The sequence below is a fragment of the Macaca mulatta genome, chromosome 5 (genome assembly GCF_049350105.2).
Source record: "Macaca mulatta isolate MMU2019108-1 chromosome 5, T2T-MMU8v2.0, whole genome shotgun sequence".
Lineage (NCBI taxonomy): Eukaryota > Metazoa > Chordata > Mammalia > Primates > Cercopithecidae > Macaca > Macaca mulatta.
In genome coordinates, this window is record NC_133410.1 from 14,073,522 (window position 1) to 14,101,069 (window position 27,548).

The following is a 27,548-nucleotide window of genomic DNA, read 5'->3' on the forward strand; positions in this document are numbered from 1 at the left end:
TAGTATTGTTGTGTTCATGGTCACTTGAAAATTGCCTTAGTTCCTCAGTTTAGTTTTTAAACTGATGGCAGTTTGCATGAACACAACTTTTCCTAATGTCTTTATTTCAGAAGAATGCATGAGTGTTTGTTTTATAACCAGATTTGTTTCTGTTTTTTCAGAAGTCATATTTTAATTCCCACAATTTATTTAATGGAATTATCTATATCTTTTGCATGTAAGCCTATAGGTTTCATTAAATTCAAAAAGCAATTTTGAGATGTCATGTGCTCTTTGGTTGCTCACGGCTGTTTTATGTTTGTTGCTTTAAAAATCACATGGGATGCAGCTAATGCTTTACAAAGTATAACCAAGCTAATCTTTTTAAAATAGCTTTGCTGTTTTCTTTCCTAGAGTAGGAGTTTAGGATCAAATACTTAACAGAAAAAGGAAATAAGAGACCTTATAAGTAGGCGTCTCACTGATTGAGTTAGATATAGACACTCAAGCGGAAGTTATTAATAGATGCAGCCTTTTTGAGTAACACCTCTCAAAATTAATTATATAGTGGTCACTGATATTTATAGTTAGTTTAAGGATGTTTCTCTTTCATACTTTAAATATTGTCCATGACCCAGGCAATAATTTTACCATGCTCTAGAGCAAGATCACACCTCTTGCAATGAAGGTAGAGTGTACTTTCCCCTACACCTCCAGAAAAAGGAAGTTACTTGGGAAATATTGTTTGGGTGATTTATTAGTTACCATTAATTAAGGTCATCAGTTGACTGGGCATAGGTTGATTCTGTTCAAAGTCATCAACCTAAAAAGATAACTATGAACTGTAATATATTTCCTTTGTGAGGATTTAGGGTAAGGAGGATAGTAAAGTATTTTAAAGTATTTACAGTGTATTCTTAGAACCGTCATGATATGGCATACCTGCAGAGGGATTTTTTGCTTAATTATATGAACATTAACTTTTGTCATTACAGCTTACATTTTATAATTCTATTTTAAATACATCTGGGAACTTTCAGTATAATAGTACTTAATCTTCCATTGGGTTGTTGGAAATTCAGATTCATAGCAAGCCACATTAATCTGATGCTTGTGTCAGTTTAGTCAGTTAACATTTGACTACCTATTCCATTGAGGATTCTGAGAAAGTTTTATAGTCCTTTGCAATTACTGTTTAAGAAGTACAGTCTTTCTCCTCACAGAACTCGACTTTTTTTAAAATTTTTTACTGAGTTTGTATGGTAAAGATAAAGGAGTATTCATTCAGCAGACATATGAGAACTAACTATATTCTGTAATTAGTCCCTATTCTTAATCAACTTAGAAGTTTAGTGGAAGAGACAGGAAAATCAACAAATTGGTTATGAACACAGTATTGTGGAAGCACAGGGAAGATGGACATATTTGGATAGATTCCTAAAATTAATATGTCATTTTTGCCCATATGGGCCATCCTATTCTCTGTTTTGATTTTATTAATATTTCATTAATTTTGGAGTATTTTCAGTCTTTTTCTTTTCTGTAATTTTTAAAGAGACTATAGGCATAATCTTGTCTGACATGATTATTTTCTAGGAGTTAGAACCAGAGCCTAGAGAGATTTAGTGACTTCAGACGAAGAAACTAATTGCTTCTTATGAAGTGTGATATCCAGGCCCGCAGAATCAGTATCACCTGGGAACTTGTTAGAAATACATATTCTCAGGTTCTACTCCAGACCTACTGAATTTGATGTGTTTCAGCAGTCTGTGTGTTTAACCAGCCTTCCAGATGATTCTGAAACATGCTCAAGTTTAGGAACAACTGTTACAGCTCATTGATTCTTTGTGCCTCCATCACTAATCAAGGTCACTGTTCTAGAGAGCAGCTGTTATTGATGCATGTGTTTTACCTCAGGGGCCTTTCAGTACAAATCAGTAAACAGTACTGATAGAGTTAATTTGTGATAAAGCTGGAATAAGAGCCTCCAGTTTAGCGTTCCTTCCGTCATTCAGTGTTACTTCCTTTTTTAAATCCCTGACAGCAACTTATTTAGTCTACAGTGCTGATTCTGAACCCCTAGATTTAAAAAGGCTACAACCTCAATTTAAACATCAAAGTAAAGTAAATAAATAGACATATTCTTAGAAAAGCTACTTAGGTTTTTCTTCAGCTTTCTAAAGAACTGATTCTGAATCTTCTCTGGATTGTGGACTCCCGTGGAAAACTGATGAAAGCTATAAACCTTTTCTTCAGGAAAAAAAAAAATTTATGTATACACCAGTCCCCACTTATCCATGAGGGATACGTTCCAAGACAATCAGTGGATGCCTGAAACTGCAAATAGTGCCTTCATATATGATTTTTTCCCAGTGAAAACGTATGTATGATAAAGTTTAATTCATAAATTAGGCACAGTAAGTGACAACAATAATTAATAATAAAGTAGGACAATTATAACAATGTAATGTAATAAAAGTTATGTAAAAGTGGCATTTCTCTCTCTCTCAGAATATCTTATTGTATTGTCCTACAGATAACTGAAATCGTGGAAGGCAAAAGGCAGAAAGGGGGGACTACTGTACACCCATGAGCACTCTATTATATATAATCTCAGAGACTTCTGGTCTCTATTGAAGCTCATGGACCCAGGTTCTTAAGTGCCTTATTTTGACTTCTATGGGGACTTTAATTTCCACTTAATTTTCAGATTCTTCCTTTCCATTTTCTGTGACAATCTTTTTTTTAGAGTTTAGAATGGACTATCCTGCCTCCCCAACGTATATATAAGCTTGCACATGCGTGTACACACATACTTAACTGGTTGGGTGAGTATTTTGGGAAGACTCCTAGATGATGGCATGGGCCAGAAAGCTTCTGTAGTGGTTCCCCACGTACCTTTTTTCAGATGCATTGAGTATGTATTGAACAGAATACAGTGGAAATTCATGGACATTAAAGAGTCAGATTCTTTCAAATAAGCAAGTGAAGGGATTGAACATTCAGCAAACAAGGTTCTGATAACACAAGATTTTGGAGACTTGGTGAAGTAGCAGACTTAATGAGATTACTGCTTTTACTCTTCTCTCTTCCACGTGCCTATTTTGCAGGGGAGTTGGGGGAGGCAGGCTTAAAAATGCAGAGACAAATAAGGAAGCACTTTAGAGAGTAAGATATGAATCTGAATATTCTAGGCATTAGTCCTTGTTCTGGTGTTAGTATCTTATGCTTTTGATTTTTGCCATATAAGATGTTTATGCACTCATTATGAAATTCAGACTACTATGTCAAATAACAAAGTGTTTGATAGATGTTTAAAGTATGGTGCAATTATGGAACTAAAATATTTCCTTCCAAATATTTATTTTCCTCGTGCCAGTATCTGTCTTCCTAAATACTTGAGAAAAGTTTAGAAATTAACCAAAAAATACTTTCTGTGTATATAAGATTTCAGGAAACTTTATAGAGAAAGGTAACCATAGAAATTATTTTACTGTTTTGCATTAGTATTGCCAATAAAATTAGATTGCTTTTGATAAAAGATTTAAGAGATAAATGTACTGAAAATAATGTCCTCCAATACAAGGAACATTGTAGCTCATGAGATCTGTAGTTACTGGTATTTTTGTGGGATACAGATTAATTGGTAATATATTAATCAGATGTCCTCTTTTATGTAAGAGAATTTAGATAGTATTTTTATAATCACGTTTTGAAAATGCATAGATTATAATGTCTTTTTTCCTCTTCTCTTCCAGGATCGAAGTAGAATGTATGACAGTTTGAATATGCACTCTTTGGAAAATTCCCTTATCGATATTATGAGAGCAGAGCATGATCCTCTTAAGGGTAGGTGACTTTTTTAAAAAATATGTTTATGTTATATACCAATTTGCTTATCTAACTAGTTTTTATATGAAAGTGAACCCTAAGTAGCATCTATATCCACTATAAAATTCTATTATACATTTATTAATGATAATCTTTTTTTTATGAAATGCCATACTTTTTCCTTTGTTGCTTAATGTGAACTCACCTACCTTGACTTACAATTTAAGGAAAATTTACTATTTAGAGACATGCTTCAGTTCACCAGAGAATGAAGAATGGATCTAAAAGTATACATTAGTCACTTTTCTAGAATTCTTTCAAGTATGAAAATACTAAAAATATTTCTTGGAATACTTGTATTCACAATTTGCGGTGATTCCAGCCTAGAATTTTCCCTAGTTAACCTCCTTTCTCTATTTTTCTTCTACTGTCATAGGGTTTTGAAAAGGGGAGAATATTTTATAGTGGCTTCTCCAAGGTGAAAAGTAGCTCTTCATAGAAATTGACACAAATTAGGGAAAAGAACCAGCCCACTTATCCTACAGTAGCAGTCTTCACTAATTGTTTATAGTATTTGAAGAAGTTTCATTAGCATACTTGTTTTTGTCTGTACATATTCTGTATATAAAATGAAAATTATTACGTATTATTATGTATTTTTATACAGTATATATCATTGTCATTTATGTCAATGGTGAAAATCTACCAAATTGTCAATTTGAGTCATGACAGATATCTTGCTACATAATAAATTATCTCAAAACTTAGCAGCTTAAAATAGCAATAAATATTTATTACTTTACACGGTTTCTGTGAGTCAGAAATTCAGGAGCAGCTTAACTATTTTATTCTGGCTCAAAATCTCTCATTGAATCAAAATCATGGATTACTTTGTAAACTTTCTCCATTTTTAATTCTATAAAGCCAAGTTAGAATTCTCTTTCAAGATTTGGCCTAAAAACTCTATAAACTTCCATATTGACGGGGAGGTGGTGATGTGGGGCTAAGTTGATAATACTGACCACATATCTAATTATTTTGTTCTGTTTATGGATTTTGCTTGTCAAAAGAATTCCTTGTCTTTTCAATTCCTTAATTTTAAGGAGCTTGAGAAGCTGTGGGGATATTAGTGATTGTTGATTATGTGTGCTAATAGTAATTCCTCATACAAACTTACAGTAAAGTTATATGTCAAGTTTTTGGGTTTCGGTTTTTTTTTTTTTTTCTAACCAAAATTCAGCTTAGATTTTTTAGTATCTTTGTATAGGGTCTTGGTCTTTTTCACTGTTATGCTGGCAGTTTCAGTGGTTTGTCTTAGATCCACCATTTAGAATAGAAGCCAGCAGTTTATGATTAAGAAGTTTCCTGTTTATCTCCTTGGCTTCTCAAGAAAGAAAACTCTTAGAAATTCTAATAGAAGATAAAGTCAAGATTATTAACTGTTACCAGTGGATAATAAAAGTTTTTCGTTGTTTCTCCCAGTCTTTTTTTTTTTTCAAAAGGCTTTTTAAACATATTAGATAAAATGTTCACTGTGGCACTGTTAATTATCTCTGTTTTTCTTTTTACTAGCCTGGATTATAGTAAAAGTGAAGGGAAACCTAAAAAGAGGACATTGGAAAGGAAATGGAAGCATTGTGAGGTTAAGGGGAATTATATATACATATACACACACACACTCATGTATATTGATATATATGTTTTTTAATCTCAAGAGAATTCAGAATTTTTAAGTTAGAAAAATTATCTTTGGCTGTGAGAACAGGAAAAACATGCTCATTAACCACCTTTAGGCATCATCATGGTGACAAGTCTGTTCATATTTACACAAAACGTGGAATATTTTGTCTTCCACATGTTTTATGACAGGGAATTTTTAAAAAGAGAAAGAAGAAAAAGTTGAGAAACTTTCTCTGCATAAAATCAAAAAAAAAGACTGATATTTGTACAAAGCTCCATCATATCCCTATTTAAAATTATCTTGGTACTAGGTTCTGCCACTTTAAGTCTTTTTTTTTTTTTTTTTCCTTTCTTTCCTTACTTACACAGATTCCACTGCCTCCTGGGATATTATGTTGTATATTTTCTTTCTTCCCATACTCTGATTATTGTAATTTTTTGGGGGGGGGGCTAGACCTCAGTAGAATCTTCTAAATCAAGGTGGTAGCAAATGGAATAAACCATCCAGGGTTTAACACCTGAATTTGTTTTCCTTCTTTCCATTACTGTTCTTGAGGGCGGTATTTCACCCTCCGTCTCATCTCTTCTCTCTTACCTTTTCATCCCTTCTAGGAAATCCTGTCCTCTGTTTAATTAAAAAAAATTATTTTCCCCTGGAAAACAAAATGAATATTATTTTATCCTTTCTAAATGCTGTTTTACAAACCAGCCATTGGTTTTGTTTTTGTTACGGGATCTGATGAAAAAGGAGAAGAGAGTTGGAGGGTAAATGTTTAAAATGAATTGTTTCTCTTTATATTAATGGTGAAAATATCTAGGAAAATGAACTTGAGTGAGGAGAGATATTAGTTATCTCTGTATAATTATCCCAAATTTAGCAGATCAAAACAACAGTAAACATCATCTCACACAATTTCTGTGGGTTTGAATTTGGGAGCAATTCAGCTGGTTACTTCTGGCTGAGGATATCTCATGAAGTAGCAGTCAGCATACTGGCTGAGGCTGCAGTCATCTGAAGGCTTAACTGGAACTGGAGGATCTTTTTCTAAGATGGTACACTCGCATGGCTGGCTGTTGGCAGAAGAACTCCGTTTGTTGCCTCATGGACCTCTCAACAGGGCTGTAAAATTTTTCTTATAACGTGGTTGCTTATATCCCCCAAAGTGAGTGATAAAAGCTCAAAATGAATGCCCCCATGTCTTCTATGTCCTAGCCTTAGAAGTCTCATACCATCATTTCCACAACATTCTGTTAACTACGTAGATCAGCTCTGCTCAATTTAGGTCAGGTCTGCTATTCAAGAGATGTGAATACTATAGGCTGGCTACCACAGAGGTAAAAGGCAGAGTAGTAAATTTGTATTCAATTCTACCCTCAGTTAAAGGAAAAGAAAAATTAGTCAAGGTGAGACTGTCAATTGGAAGAAAGGAGTCAAGCAGATCTCTAGAATGCTAAGTGGCAGGTTCCTGACCTAACTGAGAACTGGGTGATTGTGCTAACAGAAGCACCCTCCCTCTCATCCCTGTTTATGCCCAGAACACTTCACTGCAGCTTATTTGCATTTTCCTACTCTCCAGTGTTTTTTCAGGACAGTAGGGAACCTCCATTGTTTAATGTTGATATTTTCGTGGTCTGGCATAGCAGGTGGGAAGGGTCTAGTCTTGTTGGAGTTGTCCAGATATGAAATGATGGCAACCCAAGATGGAACGCTGAATGCACCTTACTCCTTTAAGTGTGTCTGCTTTTGCACAAGTTTCCTAGACACTGACTGCACATTTTCTGAGACAGACATTGTGTAAATATGAAGAGACCTGTCACCATGATGATTCCTAAAGATGGTTAGTGAGCATGTTTTTTCCCTTCTCACAGCCAAAGATAATTTTTCTAACTTAAAAATTTTGAATTCACTTGAGATTGAAAAACATATATATCTATATATATGCATGTGTTTATGTGTTGTGTATACATATATATATATAATTGTGTATATATATTTTTATATTTAAAATGTAATTTTATATATATGTATAAAAAATTCCCCTTAGCCTACTGGGGAAAGAGAGATACCTTATACAAATACAATATACATATATCTACTGCGTGTTAGAAATACTGTGGAGGAAGATTATGAGGTGTTTAGAGAGATTATAAATGAAAGTACCCAATTTAGATGTGGAGTAAAGGAAGCTGAGACCTGAAGCATGAGCAGCACAATGATGAAAAAATATTGGGAGAAAGTGTCAATTAGACAGAGGAACCAGCATGTGCAAAAGCATGAAAGAGATTGTCACGTTTGAGGAACTGAAAGGAGGCTAGTCCTGGCATAGCTTGTTTAGGGCTGCCTGACGCCGACTGGGTGTAACAGGGCACAGTTAACACTGTCGAGAGTGTGCTATATTTTGCTATGGATCATGAACAGTGACACACTGTTAAATGCTTTCTTTAGTAAGAATGGCACTGACCCGTCTGCTTTATTTATTGTGTGGTAGTTTCTCTCCATTAACATCCTATTTTCTGATTACTGTCTTGATTCTTGGCAAATAACTTTTCAAAGGAAGAACAATCATGGATTCTTTAAATGGTTAAAGTAAATCATGCTTTGCCAAGTACTGTTTTGTAGTTTTTCAGTTTTAGATTTGCATACCTATTTTAAGTAATTTGTGATTTTTTAATATATGTGTCTATATGTTCATTCCCCCTTTAAACAAAAGAACAAGACAGTGATTATTGTTAAGCTCTTTTCCTTCCCTGCCCCCAACAATTTGTAAAAAGGCTTACTGTGTATTTTTTGCCAGAAATTGCTTGTATCGTTCCCCAAAGTATAGGGACAAACAAAAGTACTTAATTGTAGCTCATAAAAGTTGATTTGAAAACTCTAGGAAGAAATGTAGTTTATGTAATGGTTTTGGGGAAGATATGTGTCAGTAAGTTGTAATGCCTTTACCAATGTTTCATGAGTAGTTAAAGGGAATTAAAGAAAAAGAATTTAGAGTGTGATTTTACATCAACGAATGTCTAGAAGTGGATGCCTTTAAAACTTCTTATTTACTACGATTTTGTGTGTCTAGTGTCATTTTTATTACCTGATTGCTAACCTCCTATTTTTTAAGACTCCTGAAGTAAGAAGCTCTGTTTATTTTAGGGCATATAAGCCCTAAGAAAATAAGGAGTTATTCCTGTAAGGTGCTGACTGATTATGGTAGTACCAAATTTCTTATTTTCTTCTACTTTTCCCTCTCTTTCTCTTCAGCTGACCTTGATATAAGATTACAATACCAAGTCACAAAATAACCTGTATAAATTTCTAAAAGTCTCCATTGTGAGAACTTATATTTAGAATTTAAGAACTGTTGAGCCAGACAGAGGTTCTCAGACTCTGAGACTGTGTCAACCATGTGGGTTTCAGGGCCCATTCCTAGTGGTGGTGCAGTCGATGTGGGGTGTAGAACACACCTGGAGAAACTCTGGTATAAGAGAGCAGTGGTAAAGAGATCTTTAAAAAAACTGTGAAATTTTAATGGCATTTATTAAAATAAAGTTCACAATAAAACAAATACCAATAATATACATGCCAAAGCAGGTATGTCATCTGCTCTTACAGGACTCTTCCTTATTTCCCCTGACAGAGTAAAAGGGGTGCATTTCTCAAAACTGAGTTTACTTTTTCTTCAGCCACTGGTGTTTTCCTGAAGTCAAAAGTTTTACAATTGCTAATAACAAAGAAAAAAGAATATAGAAGAAAATCACCTGTATTAGATATATATCTTTAAAAAGTTAGAGGGATGTTGCATATGTGTTCAGTTTTAAATGAAATGTTTCCATTTATTTTAAAAAGGAGTAAATAGGATTGACATATTATTTCTCCTTTATTGATTTTTTGTTTCTTTATTCTATAGAGCCCTGGCCTTTGATAGGAAAAAAATTATTAACAACTTTTGGAGTAAATTATATTTGTATAGAAGCCATGTATATTTTATTAAGCAATTCTGACTTTAAGAAACGATTATTGTTATAATGTACATGGAATCTTAATACTTTATCCTTCCACTGCTCAGAATTGTTCATCTTAGTGAAAGGTGAAAGTACAATTTATGAGTTTGGTCATTGAGAATATCTGTAGATTGAAAAGGAAATTATAAAAATGTGGTTGTGAAAGTTTTTGTTGTAAAAAAACTTATTTGAAATATGGCATCATGGATAGAGATAAGTTTTGCTTTTATTTCTTTTTACATAATTGTCTTTATTACAAACTGTTATTACATTTAAAACATACTTGAGTTTTATTTCTTCCAAGCATCTTTGAATATTTAGGTAAATGATTTAAATTATGACAGACTGAAATTTTTTTCTTAAAAACTAAAACCTATCAGACAGAAACTACAATGAATTTTGTTAAAATCATATTTATTTATTCCGAACATGTATGTTTTTACTGCAATCCTGTTATTTACCACAAAACATCTTTCATATGATCTGAAAAATGTTTATATCACTTGTTTTAAATGGAAAGACAACAAAAAGAATGTTTCCTATATATAACTTGCAGTGATAAAAGCAAGTAATTGGAATAATTAGGCTTATGCATTTTAACTACTTATAGTATTTGAAGATATATCGAAGAATCTCTTCTGAAGGTTTTTTCCTCCAAAATAATAGCATTTTATCCTTTTTAAAGTATTTGTTTTCCTGTTACAAAAAAAAAGATAGTATTCATTTATTAAAGAAAATGTGGAAACACTAGGAGAAACAAGTTTTAAAATCACTTATCTCACGAACTAAAGTAATCATAATTGATATTTTGGTGTATAATTTTTCCAGTCTTTTCATTATTTATAAACTTAAAATATTTGCAGTAATTAAATCTTTGCCTTCCATCCAACCTGGTTAACTTTTTAAAAAATTAGTTTAAAAAATATATGTACATACTTTTGAAAGTCAAGTAGTGCTGTAAGTCTTACATAAGGAAAAAATAGAAGTCTCCTTCCTCTTCCTTGTCTGTCCACTTCAGATTCCTGCTCCTTAGTGGTGGCCACTATGAGCCTTTTTTTTTTTTTTTTTTTGGAACTGATTTTTTGTGTAATTATTTGTAAATAATATGTTTGTGCTTCTAGGTTTCCTACATTTTAGATATTATATGTTGATATTCTAATATGACTTAATATCCTTCAATATTTCCCCTACTCTGTCCTCCAAAATGATAAGAGCACCTTTGTTTAAGTCAGGGATTGTATTACTGAGGTAAGGCAAATAATATTCATAGATGAACCTTGTATGTTTTGTATTATAACGTTTTCTTTTTCATAAAACTTTCTTTTTCCTGGTATTAATCATTATCTTTTTTGGTTTATTTGCTTAGTTTTCTAAGTATTTATCATTAATTCATCCCAGAATTTATCCATAGACTGTAAAGCTTCTTTCAATACATATAAATGCATCAAATTATCATCCAGATTTTTTTTTTCATTATTGTAGCCCTATATAGCAGTCATTTGGGGACTTCCATAATCCTAGGAATTCCTTTTTTTCTGTGGAATCCATGTCCTGATCTCCATGTCCTTCCTTCAGTGACTTACATCTTTGTTTCTCTTTGATTTGTTGTACCTGTATTACCTTCCTGCTAATGGCACATAAATTTTGAGACCCTATATGTATTAAAACATAACTTTTCTACCAATATAATATGATAGGCCACTATGGAATTATATATTAGCAATTTAGAATATTGAAGGTATTGATTCAGAGTCTTTTAACCTCCAGTATTGCTTTAAGTGTGGCATCGTTCTGAATCCTGTTCATTTGTATGATTGCCTTGATTTCTTATTTTTGTTGTTGTTGTTTTGCTTTCTGGAAGCTTTTAGGATTTTTTCATGCTCGTGGTTCTGCAGTTTCATAATAATGAAATGTGTATCTTGGAGTGTGTATGTGCATACATACCTTCCTTCCTATCTTCATTTTTTAATTTATGAAGCTGTACCTTCATTGGACCGTTTTAATTCAGAGGTTTGTATCTTCAGTTCTTGGAAATTTGGGATATTATTTCTTTGATAATTTCTTCCTTTTTTTTTTTTTTTTTTGAGATGGGAGTCTTGCACTGTTGTCCAGGCTGGAGTGCAATGGCGTGATACTGGCTCACTACAACCTTCGCCTCCCAGGTCCAAGTGATTCTCCTGCCTCAGCCTCCTGAGTAGCTGGGATTACAGGTGCCTGCCACCATGCCTGGCTAATTTTTATATTTTCAGTAGAGATGGGGTTTCACTATGTTGGCCAGGCTGGTCTCGAAATCCTGACTATGATCTGCCCGCCTCGGCCGCCCAAAGTGCTGGGATTACAGGCGTTAGCCACCGTGTCTGCCTCCCGTTTTTTAGTATTACCTCTTTTTGGAATTCCTGTTCCTCAAATGTTAAACCTTATATAGTCATCATATGTTTTTCTTTTCTGTTTTCCATTGTTTTATCTCTGGTTTTGCGTTTGAAGAGCTTATGTTTATTTTTCAAATCTTCTATTGCGTTTTTTGTTTTAAAATTTTTTACTAATTTTTAAAACCTCCTTTAAAAAATTCTCAGAACTTTCCAATGACATCTTATTCTTGTTGTTTGATCTTATTTCTCTGGAGGCTGTTATAGTGTTTGAAGACTATTTTCCCAGTTCCTTATATTGTCTGTGCTTCTTCTAAGTTCTTCTTTTCTCATGTTGGAGGCTTCATCCTTTACTGTCTATTCATATTTAAAAGTAAGACACACAAAAAGGGGATTGGAAGCTCAATGTATGTAGTTGAAATTATCAACTAGTAATGATTGTAGTAAGGCAGTCGGGTGAGCCCCTTACAATACATGCGTCTAGGTCTTTTCTTTTGTTCTGGGAAACGAACATGGATGTGGGTCTTCTAGTCTTCTGTTTGTGAGCTGTAGGCCTAGCTGCTAGCCTTAGATGAACCCAGGAGGGTTGTTTTAAAAACTAACAAGCAATCTTAAACCTTCCTGTTTTTAGTTGTACCCCACTTTTACACACGGTTATAACCAGAGCTTCTGATTTCTAAACCTATCCAGGTGTGTACTACAGTAAATGGAGTGTCAACTTGATGGCATTCCCCATACATACACTGGCTTAGGTTTGTGCTTTCAGTGATTTCTGGTCTACAAAGTTAGTTACCATTCAACCATTCACATTTACAGTTCCCAGAAATTTGATGATTTGGTTGTTTTATGATCCTGTTCCAGTGTCTTTACTTTATCCTAATGGGGTTATGCCTCTTTAAAAATCTTTTTTTTTTTTTTTTTTTTTGGAGACACCTCTTTAAAATGTTTTTAACTGCCATGTTAGGGGTTTCAGAAAGCAACAGAGGTGAACACGTGTATTCAGTCCTTCGTGTTCAGTTGGCAGTCTCTGTAATCTCTAGTCAACTTCTACCTCATCATAAAGACTCTTTGGCATCCCTATCAAGGGTAGATTACTTTTGTGTTAAAGATTTATAGAGAATCAAGTTTCTTTTTAATTAGAGCACCTTTCTTATTTTAGATTCAATCATTTGTTCTTGTTTTTTTGTTTGTTTTTTTGAGACGGAGTCTCACTGTCACCCAGGCTGGAGTGCAGTGGCACCATCTTAGCTCACTGCAACCTCCACCTCCCAGGTTCAAGTGATTCTCCTGATCAGCCTCCCAAGTAACTGGGACTACAGGCACATGCCACCACACCCGGCTAATTTTTTGTATTTTTGGTAGAGACAGAGTTTCACCATGTTAGCCAGGATGGTCTCGATCTCCTGACCTTGTGATCCACCCGCCTCAGTCTCCCAGAGTGCTTGGGATTTCAGGCCTGAGCCACCATGCCGGAACTGTTTTTTAATATATATCTTTCATGTAATCTTTCACATAAGACTGTCATGGGAGCAATGGCCACATGTGTTTTTGCTTTACCTTGAATCAGCAGATATCATAATGTCACACAAATAGGAGGGGCCCAGTAAATTATTGATTAAATGATTAAGCATTTTCTCATGATTCATACTCTTCAAAATATTGATTTAGAACTTTAAAGAATTACTGTATATTGTATCTATACATGTAAAATAGTTTGTATAACCATTCTTGAATAGTTGAACATTTAGGTTTTTCAAATTTTTAAATAAAATTGAATTAGCTTTCTTTGTGTTTATTTTCATAGCACAACTTCATATGCTTGTTTCTGAGGCTGTAAACATATATTGCCAACTTAGGTTTGCTTTATACCAGTTCCACTGGCAATATTTTGTTACCCATTTGCTATTCCTACTGCTTATCAGCATTACTTTTGTTTAAAACCCTTAACAGTAAAAAGTTTTGCAACCATTAACTCAACTTGATTTTAGTATTAGTTGCATATATCTGAATTAATACCACTTTTATTATAATAGGTGTATGAAAATACATTATCTCACTAAATAATTAATGACTTAAGTTTTGTCTTTCGTTATTGTTGTCTTTTGGGATTATCCTTTTCTTGAATCAAAACTTTTTGGTATTCTATGTTCTTTGGTGTTTCTTGGTAAATTTTCTAGTATTAATTGGTTAAAAGTCTTAAAATATGATTAGGTCAAAAAATTTATGATAGGATTTTGATTTGAACGTGGTAACTAAATTAATTTCAGTTGAATCTAAAGTAGATTGGTGGCTTTTATCAGATGAGGTAAGGAATGATTCTGTTGCTCTCTTCGGATCTGGTACTTTGGATCTAAGGGTCTTTTCTACGTTTGTATGATCTTATTCTTAGGCTTTTATGAGGCATGCATTGAAATTTGGGAGTGTGGTCAGGAATGACTGTCCTGCCCCTTGGATCTGAGCAGAGATTGGAGTTATTCAAGGTTGGTAATGACCACATTCTAAGTGGATTTTACCATACTTCAAATGAACCTTTTTTTCCTAATTGGATTTGGAAGTAAAGGTAAATGTAGATTATGAAAACAATATTGGAAGAGTCTGTCAGATGAGTGGGGGCAATGCTTTATTTAAAGCACTTAAGAAGTATTAGATGTCTTCTATTAAGGATATGTGTGCATTTTGTGTTTAATATACATATGCAGTATATAACATACCATACTTATCATTTATTGAGCAGTTGATACAGCTAAGCATTATTCTTGAGGACTCTACATATATGTATTAACTCATTTAATTTGCATGACTAAGAGGTAGATATTTACCCTTATTTTACAGTTGGATGACTGTGGCTTATTCTTAATAATTGTCTGCATTTCAACTGCTAGTAAGTGGTGGAACTTGGTAGCTCCTGAATTTGTGCTTTTAACCACTGCACCATACTGTCTTCCTTTTGATCTGTTGTTAATTCTAACCTAAACTCTGTATGATTCTAATGTGATTTAAATGTGTATTTTTCTTTTAAAAACAGTTGGCAGAGCACATAGCATTGTTCTTTAGCTATGTTCTCATCACTGAAGAGTGAGTTAGCATCATCAACTGAATATTAGGGCTTTGGAGTTCATTTCTTCTATTAACTTATTAAAGAAAAACTAGTTTAGAGAAGGGGAAAATTTATCTTGGCAAAGAGCAACAAGCAGGACTTTTGCAGTATCTCTCCCCGCAACTTCCAATATGTAAGAGATTTAGAAATAAGCTGAAAAAAAAGTCTTGTTCTATGATTTTTTTTTCATTATCTTAGAGAATATCCTCCCTATGCCACACATACAAACACATATTAAGGTATTTGTGTTTTTGATTCAGTCTGTAGTTTACATAGTAGAATGAAATATTTCATTTATCCATTCAACAAATATTTGAGAGCCTACTATATGCTAGGCTTTGTTTTATATGCTAAAGAATAAGAAAGACTGAGTTACTGCCTTCATGGATCTTCTGTTTTAAAGAAGTATAGAGACAGAAAATGTTAGATAATAATCAGTACTATGCAGAAAAAATACACTATCAAGGGGATAGAGAAAGAAGCTGCTATTTTAGACAGGATAGTCTGTCATACTATCTCTTAAAGACTTGAATGAAGTAAGGGGTGCAAGGTTTGGTTGTATCTGAGCAAATGTATTTCAAGCAGGAAAAAAAGGAAGTAGGAAGATCCTGGAAAGGGATTACCTGGCATGTTTGAGGAACAGCAAAGAGCTCAGTGTAGCAAAAATGGTAAAGAATCAGGGACCAGATATTTGTTTCAAATGTAATCTGGTAATTTGTCTAAACAAGTGATAAGTTTTATACAGTTGTCATATTTCTTAGTATTTTTAATTGCTCAGATAATACATTTAAAGTGGCTAACATGAAGTAAGGCCTTTTTGTAGAGTTGTCACTTGGTAACCATTGGGGCTGGTTCCAGGACCACCCGGGGATACCAAGATCAGCAATGCTCAAGTCCCTTATGTAAAATGATGTAGTATTTGCATGTAACATATGCACATCCTGTTGTATACTTTAAATCATCTCTAGATTACTTACAATACCTAAAACAGTGCCTAGACATCACATTTGTGTGGATTCAGTGTCATATCATACTTGGTGCACATCAGATTCAAGTTTTGCTTTCTGGAACATTTTGGAATTTTTTTTTCCTGAGTATTTTTGATCAGGGATTATATTTTCTTTCTTTTCTTTTCTTTTCTTTTTTTATTTTTTTGAGATGGAGTTTCGTTCTTGTTGCCCAGGCTGGAGTGCAATGGTGCGATCTCGGCTCACTGCAACCTCCGCCTCCCAGGTTCAAGTGATTCTCCTGCCTCAGCCTCCCAAGTAGCTGGGATTACAGGCATGCACCACCATGCCCAGCTAATTTTTTTTGTATTTTTAGTAGAGATGGAGTTTCTCCATGTTAGTCAGGCTGGTCTCAAACTCCTGACCTCGTAATCCGCCCGCCTCAGCCTCCCAAAGTGCTGGAATTACAGCACCTCCCAAAGTGCTGGGATTACAGGCATGAGCCACTGCGCCCGGCTATCAGGAATTATATTTTCAATATAATTTCTTGGTTGAATCCCATGAATGCAGAAGCCGCAGACACAGAGGGTCGACTATATATTATATACAAATTACTATTTAAAACCATAATTAGATGAATAAGACAATTTTTAAGATACGATAGATCCTCTAGTTATTCACTGACACCTAAAAAAATATATATTTTTTAAATTACTTATTTTAAATTACATAGTATCTTAATGTGAAAGGAACAGTGCTAAGAGCTCGTGTATACTCATTATTTATAGATATATTAAGCCATTATGAAATGATCATATTTTCACAATAATAAGCAATTGCCTCGTTACCTAAAATTTAATTTGCTCAAATTTATTACTAGAGGACTTAGTAAGCTTAGGTTTCTTAAGGACAACAGAAAACTCCTAAGTGGCTTGAATAAGATAGAAGTTTGTTTCCCTTACCAGAAACGTTAACACTTAGAAACATTAACACTCTTAGAGTAGTTTGGTAATTTTCATGGATTGAAGCTCGTTTTTATCTCGTTCTTCTATTATCCTGAGAACACAGTTTCTGTCTCATGGTTTAATACGGCTTCTTCACTTTAGCTATCACATCAGCATTTCAGCAAGCAAGAAAGAGGAAAGGAAGATCTTCCCTTTTAAGGATACAGTACTTCCCAGAAATTGCACATACCACTTTCACTTTATATCCCATTGGCCAGATCTTACATTCAGGCGTACACTTATCTACAAGAAGACAGGGCTACATATGTAGCTTTTTGGTTTTTTGTTTTTCATTGTGGGAAGCTCTGTATCTGTCTAACTTTGATGACTCTATTAGGAACAGTGTACACCTATCAGTCCCTGCACCACAGGTCTTTTAAACAATAAGGAGAAATTAGTTTTATAGTAATATGGGTTTTTTTCTATTTTTTCTGTATTAAAGCTTAAATTATCAAATATACTATAGAATATTCTGTGAATTTTTTAAGAGATAAAATTGTCCTACAACCAACCATATATACTTTTATATACCTTTATGTTATCAATATAAAGTAATTATTAAGATAGTGATTAAGAGTATGGAGCCAAACTGCTTAGGTTCAGGTTCTACTAGTGGTATAACCTTGGGCAACTTACCTATTTAACTTTTTGTGACATAGTGTCGTCATCTTAAAATGGGAAGATAATAATACCTAAGTCATAGGATTGTTGTTAGGATTAAGTAACTGGTTGTAAAGAACGTAGAAAAGCTCCTGGCTCAGAGTATAGCCTCAAATGCTGTTAGTTCTTACTATCAATTGGCAGGTTCTTAGTGAAAGTACTTTTAATAATACCCTAAGTAAAACATAACTTTAAAAGTTAACCTATGAAGATGCATTAATGTTTCCACTGGGGTGGAGAAAAGGTGGTTGGGTATCTTTAAAATGAGTCTAAATTTGCTTATTTCATTTGGAGTACTTTATTACTTATATTAAGAGATTTTCTTAGGTAGAGAGCTGTAGTATTTAGAATATGTATACGTATGTATATGTTGTATATGTATACAACTGTATACAATGTATACAGTATATGTTACTTTGCAAATAGTTGTTTTTTAAACTTTCCACAAAATGTGTGCCTTTTAAAAGTCTATTCAGAGCCATAATAGCAAAAGATTATTAGCAGTGAAAATATTTTTTCTTAACCTGTATCTTGAGATAAATAAATGAACAGGAACCTATTACAGTTGAGAACCTATTAAAGTTGTAGCTGGAACTACAAGCATGAGCCACCATGCCCAGCCTCTAACTGGGTTTGACGGTTTAAAGTTGAGAATCTTTCAAGGTGGAACTAGGCTTCATGTTAAGGCTTTGTGTAATTTACTTTTCCAGGAAGTCTTGTCTTAATCCCTGGGCCTGATTACTATAGACTCTGTTGTGTTTTTTTATATAGCATTCTGTATGTAACTCTTTTAGCACCTAGCATATTTTATTGAAGCTGTATATTTGTGTCTATCTCCCCTACCACATCATAAGATTATGTCCCACTCATGTTTGCATCATCTACATCCTACACACTGTCAGTATCATAGATTTAATTAACTTATTATGCTGAACAGTGAAACAGGTTGCCACTTTGTAGGAGTTTTGTTTTTTTTTTTTAATCTTAAGTCAGAAATTACAGTAATTTATTCAAGGCCTTAAATTGTTCTCCAAATTTGGCCATCTGCAGCAAGATGTTTAGAAATAGGCATATTTCCAAAATAAGCTATAATACTTCAAAGTAATGTTCTGTGTTACTGAAGTGCAGTTTAGGCAAGCTGTGCTTCCTGGCTCTTTATTGTGTACCTCCCATATGTGTGCTTCTATTTCTCCATACCAAGGACAAGAAATTTACTGGTATGTTTTAGAGTATGACAACTTTATTTAAGAGGTCATTTAGTTAACTCATGTCATGCTGTGTGAAATGCAGGAGTAAATAAGAGATGGTAGATAATCCTTTTGATAACACGTATTTTGCCTGTGTTGAGTCTGAAATCAAAATGTCCCACAGTTAACTTAGAGCTCAGGTGAAGTGTGTGTGTGTGTATGTGTATGTACAGGTAACATATTTGTATATCTATCATATATATTTACATATTTTAGTGTCAAAATTGGATTATTTTTACCACTTACTCTTGCATTAGAAGATGATCAAACTCTTTAATTTCATAACTTAAAGTCAGCCGACAATCTCCATCTTATATGTGGGCCTGTAGAGTGTAGAGGACTTGCTGAGGTGATAAAGGTAAATGCGGTTAATCTGTAGAGGACTTGCTGAGGTGATAAAGGTAGATGCAGTTAATCTGTACTCCTTACTCATGTGCTAGCTAGCATATTGTTTTGTTTTTAAAGGGACTGTGCTGAAAAGTACTAAAATGCAATCCCAGACATTTAATTTTTAGATATTTTTCAAATGGGCTTTAAATTTATTATTATTATTATTATTCATTTGTTAGAGACAAGGTCTTGTCCTGTTGCTCAGGCTGGAGTGCATTGGCACAAAATAGCTCATTATAGGCTCAAACTCCTAGGCTCAAGTGATCTTCCTTTCTCCACCTCCCAGCTAGCTGGGACTACAAGCATGAGCCACTGTGCCCAGCCTTTAAATGGGTTTTAATGTGCTATTCTAATAGTCCCATTAGAGATTCAGGCATTTGAGAAAATCCTGTATTTTATAATAGACTAAAAATAATGGTCATCCTAGCTATTGGCATTTATCAAACAAGTGTTATGATGTAAAAATGCTGGATAAACCACAGAATGTTTCATGCATACCTTTTTTCTTCTCCACAGCAGTTCATAATACTGTTGTCCCTTCTGCATTTAGTAAATAAAAAACTTTTGAATGAAGAATGACTCAGAGGAAATACTATGCTACTATGCTCATCAGCTTTAGTATTTTTATTTTTTATTTTTTTTTTATATTTTTAATCATTCATAAACTTGGAAGAAGTTTTCAATATTTGTAATATAAAATGTTTTCATTAACCTTATTTATTTAAATATGACTTTATAAAGCCACATTGGCAAGTTGAGATGAATTTTTCTGCTTATTTTTTATTTTAACATTTTAATTGTTTTTGATTTAGGAATATGAACTTCTCTCAAGTTTTATTTTTGACAAGAGATCTATAGATAAAATTACAAACAACTTTGAAAAAATTTTAAAAATTCACATTTCATATTAAACTTGCAAGATTAGGATATGATACGTATATTGTTTTTACATTTCCAAAAATAAATAAGCTTTATTCTATTGGTGTTGCTCCCAAATCACATTGTAATCTTATGAAAAATACTGTGCTCAATAATTTTCTCTTTACACCACCTTTGTTTGTTGTTGTTTTTTGTTTTTTTCTTTTTGCTTTTCAAATAACTCCATAATCTTCAAACTCACCTTTCCTGTCTTTTTAAAGGTCGATTGAGCTATCCACATCCAGGAACTGACAATCTATTGATGTTAAATGGTAAGTTTTATAAAAACATTTTGTGTTTCCAATTGGTTTATGTAAAGATGATTTAATACATGTATCTCTGAACCTCTCCATACACACAGTTTAATCATTCTATGAGTATAAAAATAAAGTTACTACTATTCCTATACAAAAGGCAGAATTAGGAATCTGAGTGTGTTCTGACTGGTAAAGCCGTCATTTGTAACAGTATGACTAATTCAGTGATCACAGACTTGGAGGCAGTCCTGTTTTGAATATTGCCTTTCCAGTTTCAGATATGACCTTGGACAGATTACTATTACCTTAGTTTCCCCATCTGTGTAATGAGAATATAGTCTCAAGGTTTATTGTGAGATTCAAATGAGATGTTTGCAAAGTGCGTAGAACTTGTTACTTAGTGTAGCACTTGTGTTTGTGGTTAAATAAGGAATATACTGGTGACTATAAATATTGTGATCACACTAAACTTATTCAAACTAGAAAACTTACATAGTGAAGTTCACCAAAGTAAGGAAAATAATAAATTTTCGTTAAAGTTAGTTTTCTTTCTGTTAGACAAACATTAACATATTCAGAGTCTCAGTACTTAGCACATCCGTGATTGTGGGAGTAGAGATGGAGGATTAAAATGTCCTTCACAAGAGTATTTTTAAGTCAGAGGGTGGGTGTGGAGAGGGAAATAGGAAGGGGAAAGAATAGAAATAGTATTAATATTTACTTTAAAAAACAATATCATTAAAATGGCTTGGCTCTTGTATTTCAACTAAAGCTTTGCTGAAATAACATGGCAATGAAGTTGAGGAACAAAAACTGAAAATAAGGTACATGTAAAGCTAGACCATGTGAACTAGTATTAAGACAGAAGGATGGAAATAAAGTCTAGGCCACATAGATGGTCAGGGTAAGTAGGATTTTCGGTGAGAAAAATTGAAGAAGCCGAGCATTAGATGAGGTGATTGATTTAATCATTCAGCATTTCACTGTTGAGTTGTCTAGCACATGCCAGCCTAGTCTAAGCATTGGGCTATCTAATTAGTGAGAATCCTACAGGGTGGTTGTGGTCAGAATTGCCAGGTTACTACTGGGGCCGTACTGAGTCATGTGGAAGCAAAGAACTTAGTATCCACAGTGTATCTGCATCTTACATTATTAGTTATACTAAACATTATTAAACTAATTGATGATTTTGTCAGTTGCGAAAAGCCCTTATAAATAATCTAGATGTTAGGTGGAAAAGTGTTTCATCACACAGCAGAAAGAAGAGTATTCAGGCCAGAGTTGCATCTTGTGGACAAATCTGCTTTGTATATTATGTGAGTAGTCTTAGTAGTCTGTCATTTGGGGCGACAATGCATACTCAGTACAGGAAGCTAGCCTGGAAACTCTGAACTTTTTCTGGCAAGGTACTAGCAGGGAGAAAAAGATAATTAAACTAGGACATGAAAATGTGTTTACATCAGGAAAAGAAACAATTTGATCCAAAGAGAATTTTTTTTTAACTTTTTTCGAATCATTGCTTGAGAGTAAAGCAAGATAATTGGGAATATTTGTGGGTTAAAGAAGTCGCAACATAATTGGGAATATTTGTGGGTTAAAGAAGTCTTGAATATTAGGGATTTAAATAGTTTTAGTAAACACCAAGGTTATTGAAGAGAGAACTAGGCAAAGAAATGTACTAATAGGTAAGGGGAGATTTTTCTTGAACTATTTTTTAACTATGTGTAATTCAGTTATATTCTTAGCATATGGTCTCTCTGGGAAATGTGAGAATTAAGTGATATTAGTATTCCTGTACTAAGTATTTATTAAATGTTATTGACGGATTAAAGAAATTGTTGTTTCTCATAGTACATAGACCGACTTTTTGAATTATGAAAGTTTCTCTTTAAGTATATCACGTTTAACTCACTTTTAGGCATTTGGTTAAGTAAGTTGAATTAACTGACAGAGCTAATATTGTTAATTTTAAAAATCAATGTTTAATAATAAATTTTGCATCAGTCTTTTTATAGTGGTGTAGTATAGTAGCTAGCTCATAGTGGTTGCTAACATAGATTCTGGAGCCAGATTATCTGAGTTTAAACCCAGGTTGGCTTTTTCTATCTGTGTAACCTTGAACAGCTTACCTAACTTCACTTTGACTCAGTTTGTTTATGTCTAAAACAGAGATTAGCATACTGCCTGACTCAGGGGAACTGTTGTGAGAAGTGAGTGAATTCCTTCATGTAAAGTATTTAGAGCAGCTTCTGAAAGTAAATGTTAGCTAAGTAGTGGGTGATGGTGAACAGTGATAAAAATTTATTTGAAAGAGTAAAAATCATGTCCTATAAATACATGAAGTTAGGTATGTCTGTGTTGGAAAATATAAACTTAAGAGAAAACATAACTGATATTTTAAACTATTTGAGGTATATTACAAGTAGCTAACAAAGATGGCCCATTTTGTGTTCTTGCAGAAAGCCAAACTAGAACTATTTGTTAGAAACTATCTTGGGACAAAGTTTAGGTAAAATAACCCCCCAAAAAGGTAAAATAACTCTCTGAGGCATTGTTTCCTAAAGTGTGATGCTGTTGCTCCTTGGAGTACCCAAGATGACTTTTGATGTACACAGATACCCACTAAAATAAATGCGTGACTGTTGCAATTAAAGAACATTCCTTAGAAAATGCAGAACTGACAGAAAGCTGACAGTGATGCTAGGCTTGAGTTTCTTTAATAAAACACACTATTACAATTGTTAGGGCCGATATGGCAAATATATCTGTAAACATATCTGTAAAGATTTTATGATTCTACCTTAATAGTTAATCAGCAGTTATGGTTCATCTTTTAAATATTCCTTTAAGTAAGAAATAAAGAGAAAATGGGATAAAAGCCAGGAAGTTGATCAAACTCATTAAAACTATGAAGTGTCTCTGGCAAATCCTTAACTCTAATCATCTGTTAGCTCAGATATATAGTTTTTTAAAAAAGAGGTGTAATACAATAAATACCTGTATATCTCATGAGGCTGTAGAGATATTTTTAATTTAAACAACAAAAAAACCATATAAATATAACTACAAGCAGTCTCCTTCTGAACAGACCATATTCCCCAAATTAAGTTGAATTGACTACTGGAGACTGTCACTATTGAAGAATTCAAATATGTTGAAGAGTCCATATTTAGCATCCAGAAGCACTTTAGGGAAGTCACGTTATATAGAATTGTGTAGATTGTCTTGAAACCAAAGGTGAAGTACTTCTGAAGTTAGAATGAAAGTATGTATGTTTATATTTCTAAATGTATAAATCCTAAACACTTTTTATTATAAGTAGTTTTTAAAAAACCCTGTAAAGAGCAATACAAAATGATGTATCATTCAGTATTTGTATTAATATTTGAATTATATTTTCTTTACCCCTTTCTCAAGGAAAATAGCTTACATTTTTGTTAGTACATAATATTTTTCAAAAGAGAAACAAATAGAGCAGAAGTATTGGTGGCCAGGACGGGGTGTGGGAATGGTATTATCAAGCTAGTTAGAAATGTAAATCTGCTGTGATAACCCAAGTACAGCTATGTATGTGATAAAGAGCTTACTGTACTTTCTGAGAGGAAAAAAGTTATGTGTATCGTTTAAGAAAATTAAGTCAGTAATTGTATTTCTGAAGGCAGACGCTTTAACTATATCTATTCAGTCATAAAAATAGGAAAGTGGGGTAGCCATCAGTTCTTTTTTTTTATGCTGGTGGAATGAGTGGAGGAAATAAGCTTTTTTGGGGGTCTTGAAAAGGACTATGATTTAGGGGCCAGTCGCGGTGGCTCACGCCTGTAATCCCAGCACTTCAGGAGGCTGAGGCGGGCAGATCACGAGGTCAGGAGATCAAGACCATCCTGGCTAACACGGTGAAACCCCGTCTCTACTAAAAATACAAAAAAAATTAGCTGGGCGTGGTGGCGGGCACGTGTAGTCCCAGCTACTCAGGAGGCTGAGGCAGGAGAATGGCGTGAACCCGGGAGGCGGAGCTTGCAGTGAGCCGAGATTGGCCACTGCACTTCAGCCTGGGCGACAAAGCAAGACTCCACTCCGTCTCAAAAAAAAAAAAAGGACTATGAATTAGAAGCATAGTTCTCTCCTTAGTTTTGGCTTTTTCAAGTTGAAAAACCTAAAAATGTCATTAGGTTCCTCATCAAGAGAACTTTAGCCTGTATTTCCAGCTGATTTAATGTGTTTGTCTATCCCTTCCTCTAGCTGCAGTAGTTTAGTTACAACTGTAGCTGAGAGCCAATACATATATGACCCTACAGTTTCTAGTCAGAATATTAGAATCATCTTGTTTTTATTTTTTGTAGCTATAGATTAGAACCTTAATAAGACGATTTGGAAACCAGAACCAAAATTGTGAAGTCGCTTGTCTTCAGGCTTTTCTCAAAGCCTTCTTATTTTTAAATAAATAAGGACACACATGTGTCAGTAATACATGTTTAATCTACCTGTGCTTATAAACGTGAACAGGTATGTTAAATAGCCAGCTCCTTATGTTATTTTTGTAACACTTCATAGGTGTTCTTCATTTTTATACAAGTTTTTCCTTTTAAAAATCATATTCTCAATGAGTTTGAAGGACATATTGTTTTAAAAAGTCTTTTTAAAAACATAAGTCACTTAGTTTTTTTCTTAATAGGTAGGTGTTTCTCATAATTCTGATTCAGAGTTATAATGGAACATACTCCAGAAATTCACATAGAAATATTGGTAGGAAAGTGAATACACACACCATTGTTTAGTGTGCAGATTAGTTATTTCCATAACAGGGAATAGGAAATATTTCACATGGTTTAGCTTCATCTGTAGTCAGTTCTATTTTTGGTAATGTAGATACTTGGAATCTGAGAGTTGTCCAAAAAATAAGTAGAATAGCTCTTTACAGGATTCTAAAATTCCTCAGGTATGAGATAGTTGGAGAAATTTTCTAAATGATTATGTTCAAGCCCAGGAATGAAAACTTAAGATGCTATGAAATTTATGCATATTTTTACCATTTTAGTATTGAGTAGCCTCAGCTAAGAACATAAACTGGCTGTGATACCATTAATTTTCTCAGTAGGTCAAGAATTAAGTGTGACATTAAGACTTCATAATTCATCATTTGACTTTAAACTGGATGAAAATATTTTTATTTGCTTTGTAAATCTTCAGCTTTCTACACCTATGAATGAAATTCTCCAAAACAAATTCATACTGGATTAATACCATTAGGCTATGCCCAGGGATAAGCAGGAAACCCAAGTGACTCATCCTGTGAAGTGGTTTGGGGACTGTTGACCATTTCTAGGCTTAATACAACTATTCACTCTTCTGTAGTCTATTTTTTCTTTTTTTTTTTTTTTTCTGTGTGTGTGTGTGTGTGTGTGTGTGTGAGAGAGAGAGAGAGAGAGAGAGAGAGAGAGAGAGAGAGAGAGAGACAGAGTCTCATTCTGTCTCCCAGGCTGGAGTGCAATGGCATTATCTCAGCTGCCTGCAACCTCTGCCTCCCGGGTTCAAGCAACTCTCCTGCCTAAGCCTCCCAAGTAGCTAGGACTACAAGTGCCCGCCACCACGCCTGGCTAATTTTTGTATTTTTAGTAGAGACAGGGTTTCACCATATTGGTCAGAGTGGTCTCCAACTCCTAGACTCAGGTGATCCACCCACCTCAGCTTCCCAAACTACTGAGATTACAGGCGTGATCACCTGTGTGCAGCCCTATAGTCTATTCTTGATCACTCTATTATAATTTCTTGTATCAGTCTGATTTTTCACAGTTGATCTCCCATCAGTTAGAGTTTTTTAAAAACTTTTATGTTTAGAAGACCTAGACAACAAAATATTAAGTGCTGCTTTCACCCCTATCTCAGGAGAGGAGGAATAATATATAGGTCAGATAAGCTATGAAATAGATCTGCCGGACTTTGAGGTAATTGGAGCTCAAGGATAGGTTAAGTGTGCAACAGATTATATAACAAACAGTCTTTTTGTTTTTCCGTAGGAATTATGTCACTGCAAGTAACATAGATAGAAATGCCTATCTATTTCTATGGTATTTAACATATGTACTATTCTATGATGATGTTCATAGTAATTTGTATCTGAATCCCTCTTACCTCATAGGTAGACATAAAAACAATTAGTAGATAGCTGTTATACCATATATTAAAATGATGGAAAGCATTATTAGCTATAGTAATTTCTCTAAACAAGTTTAAATGTTGATTTCTTAAATCCTGTCTAATCTGTACAGGCTTCAGAGTGTCAGTCTAATAGTGGTATATCTTCTCAGTCATCTGTTCTTCTAGCACTACTTCCATGCAGGGCTTGGTATAATGTGGATTGGATCTGAATAGCTATTTATTGGACTATATATGCCATACCATTCTTTATAATAAGTGGAAAAATAAGCATTTAGTTCAAGTTGTTTCCATTCACTGGGAAAATTATTTGGGATGCTATTTCTTGCACAGTGTTATATATTTCTATCATCATTAGATGAAACAAATATTTGTGAATTTTAACACAAATGCTAATAAATGGTGTATTGTTCATTTCAGAGTTTTATGTGATTCAGATGATATATACTTACCTATAAATAAAAGTCCTTTGTAGAATGGTAAAACATGCAAATCTTATATGGTGACTTTGTCATTGCTCTTAAAACAAAGTAGCACTAATTTTCAGATGCCCACATAGCTTTTCATGTCAGAAATATTTGTATATGTGGGCTTATTTTTTAGTTCTGACATTTTACAATTTGTCCTTTGTTTACATGCAGCAAGGAGTTATGGGCGAAGACGAGGTAATTCATTTCCGTTTGCTATGGTATAATTGTTTCTAATTGGGTTTACTGATCAATGTTGTAATTACTCTAGATTTTTCATGCAATCTCTGAAAACTCACAATTGTATTTTGATTTGAGCACTTGTCGAAGTTTTTAATTTTAAATCTCTTTAACTTTCGAACTGTATTTTTATACTAATTGTGGTTATTTAATAAATTTTCCCTTTTTAAACTGTTGAGATTTAACTCTAGTTTTTAAAGTTATTTCTGTATCTCTTAAAGATGCTATTTATAGTTTGTCTGCTTAAATATGTTTAATATTAGTGAAGGTAGCATGAAGTATGATTTTTCTACTCTCTAAATGTGTAACTGTCATATTTATG

The 27,548-nt window shown here is 33.7% G+C and overlaps 1 protein-coding gene across 11 annotated transcripts in view; it reads left to right on the forward strand.

Moving 5' to 3' along the window:
• The window catches only part of CPEB2 (cytoplasmic polyadenylation element binding protein 2), a 66,029-nt gene that overhangs the window by 10,957 nt on the left and 27,524 nt on the right, over positions 1-27,548 (forward strand). For 4 of the 11 annotated variants that reach the window (XM_028848353.2, XM_028848351.2, XM_028848354.2 and 1 more), the window contains 3 exons: positions 3,738-3,828; positions 20,331-20,381; positions 27,161-27,184. In XM_028848353.2, the coding sequence (XP_028704186.2) occupies positions 3,738-3,828; positions 20,331-20,381; positions 27,161-27,184 (166 nt within the window). Of the gene's footprint in view, positions 1-3,737; positions 3,829-14,271; positions 14,327-20,330; positions 20,382-27,160; positions 27,185-27,548 lie in introns of those variants that run through there. The other 7 variants (XM_028848355.2, XM_028848352.2, XM_028848356.2 and 4 more) reach the window with 4 other exon arrangements.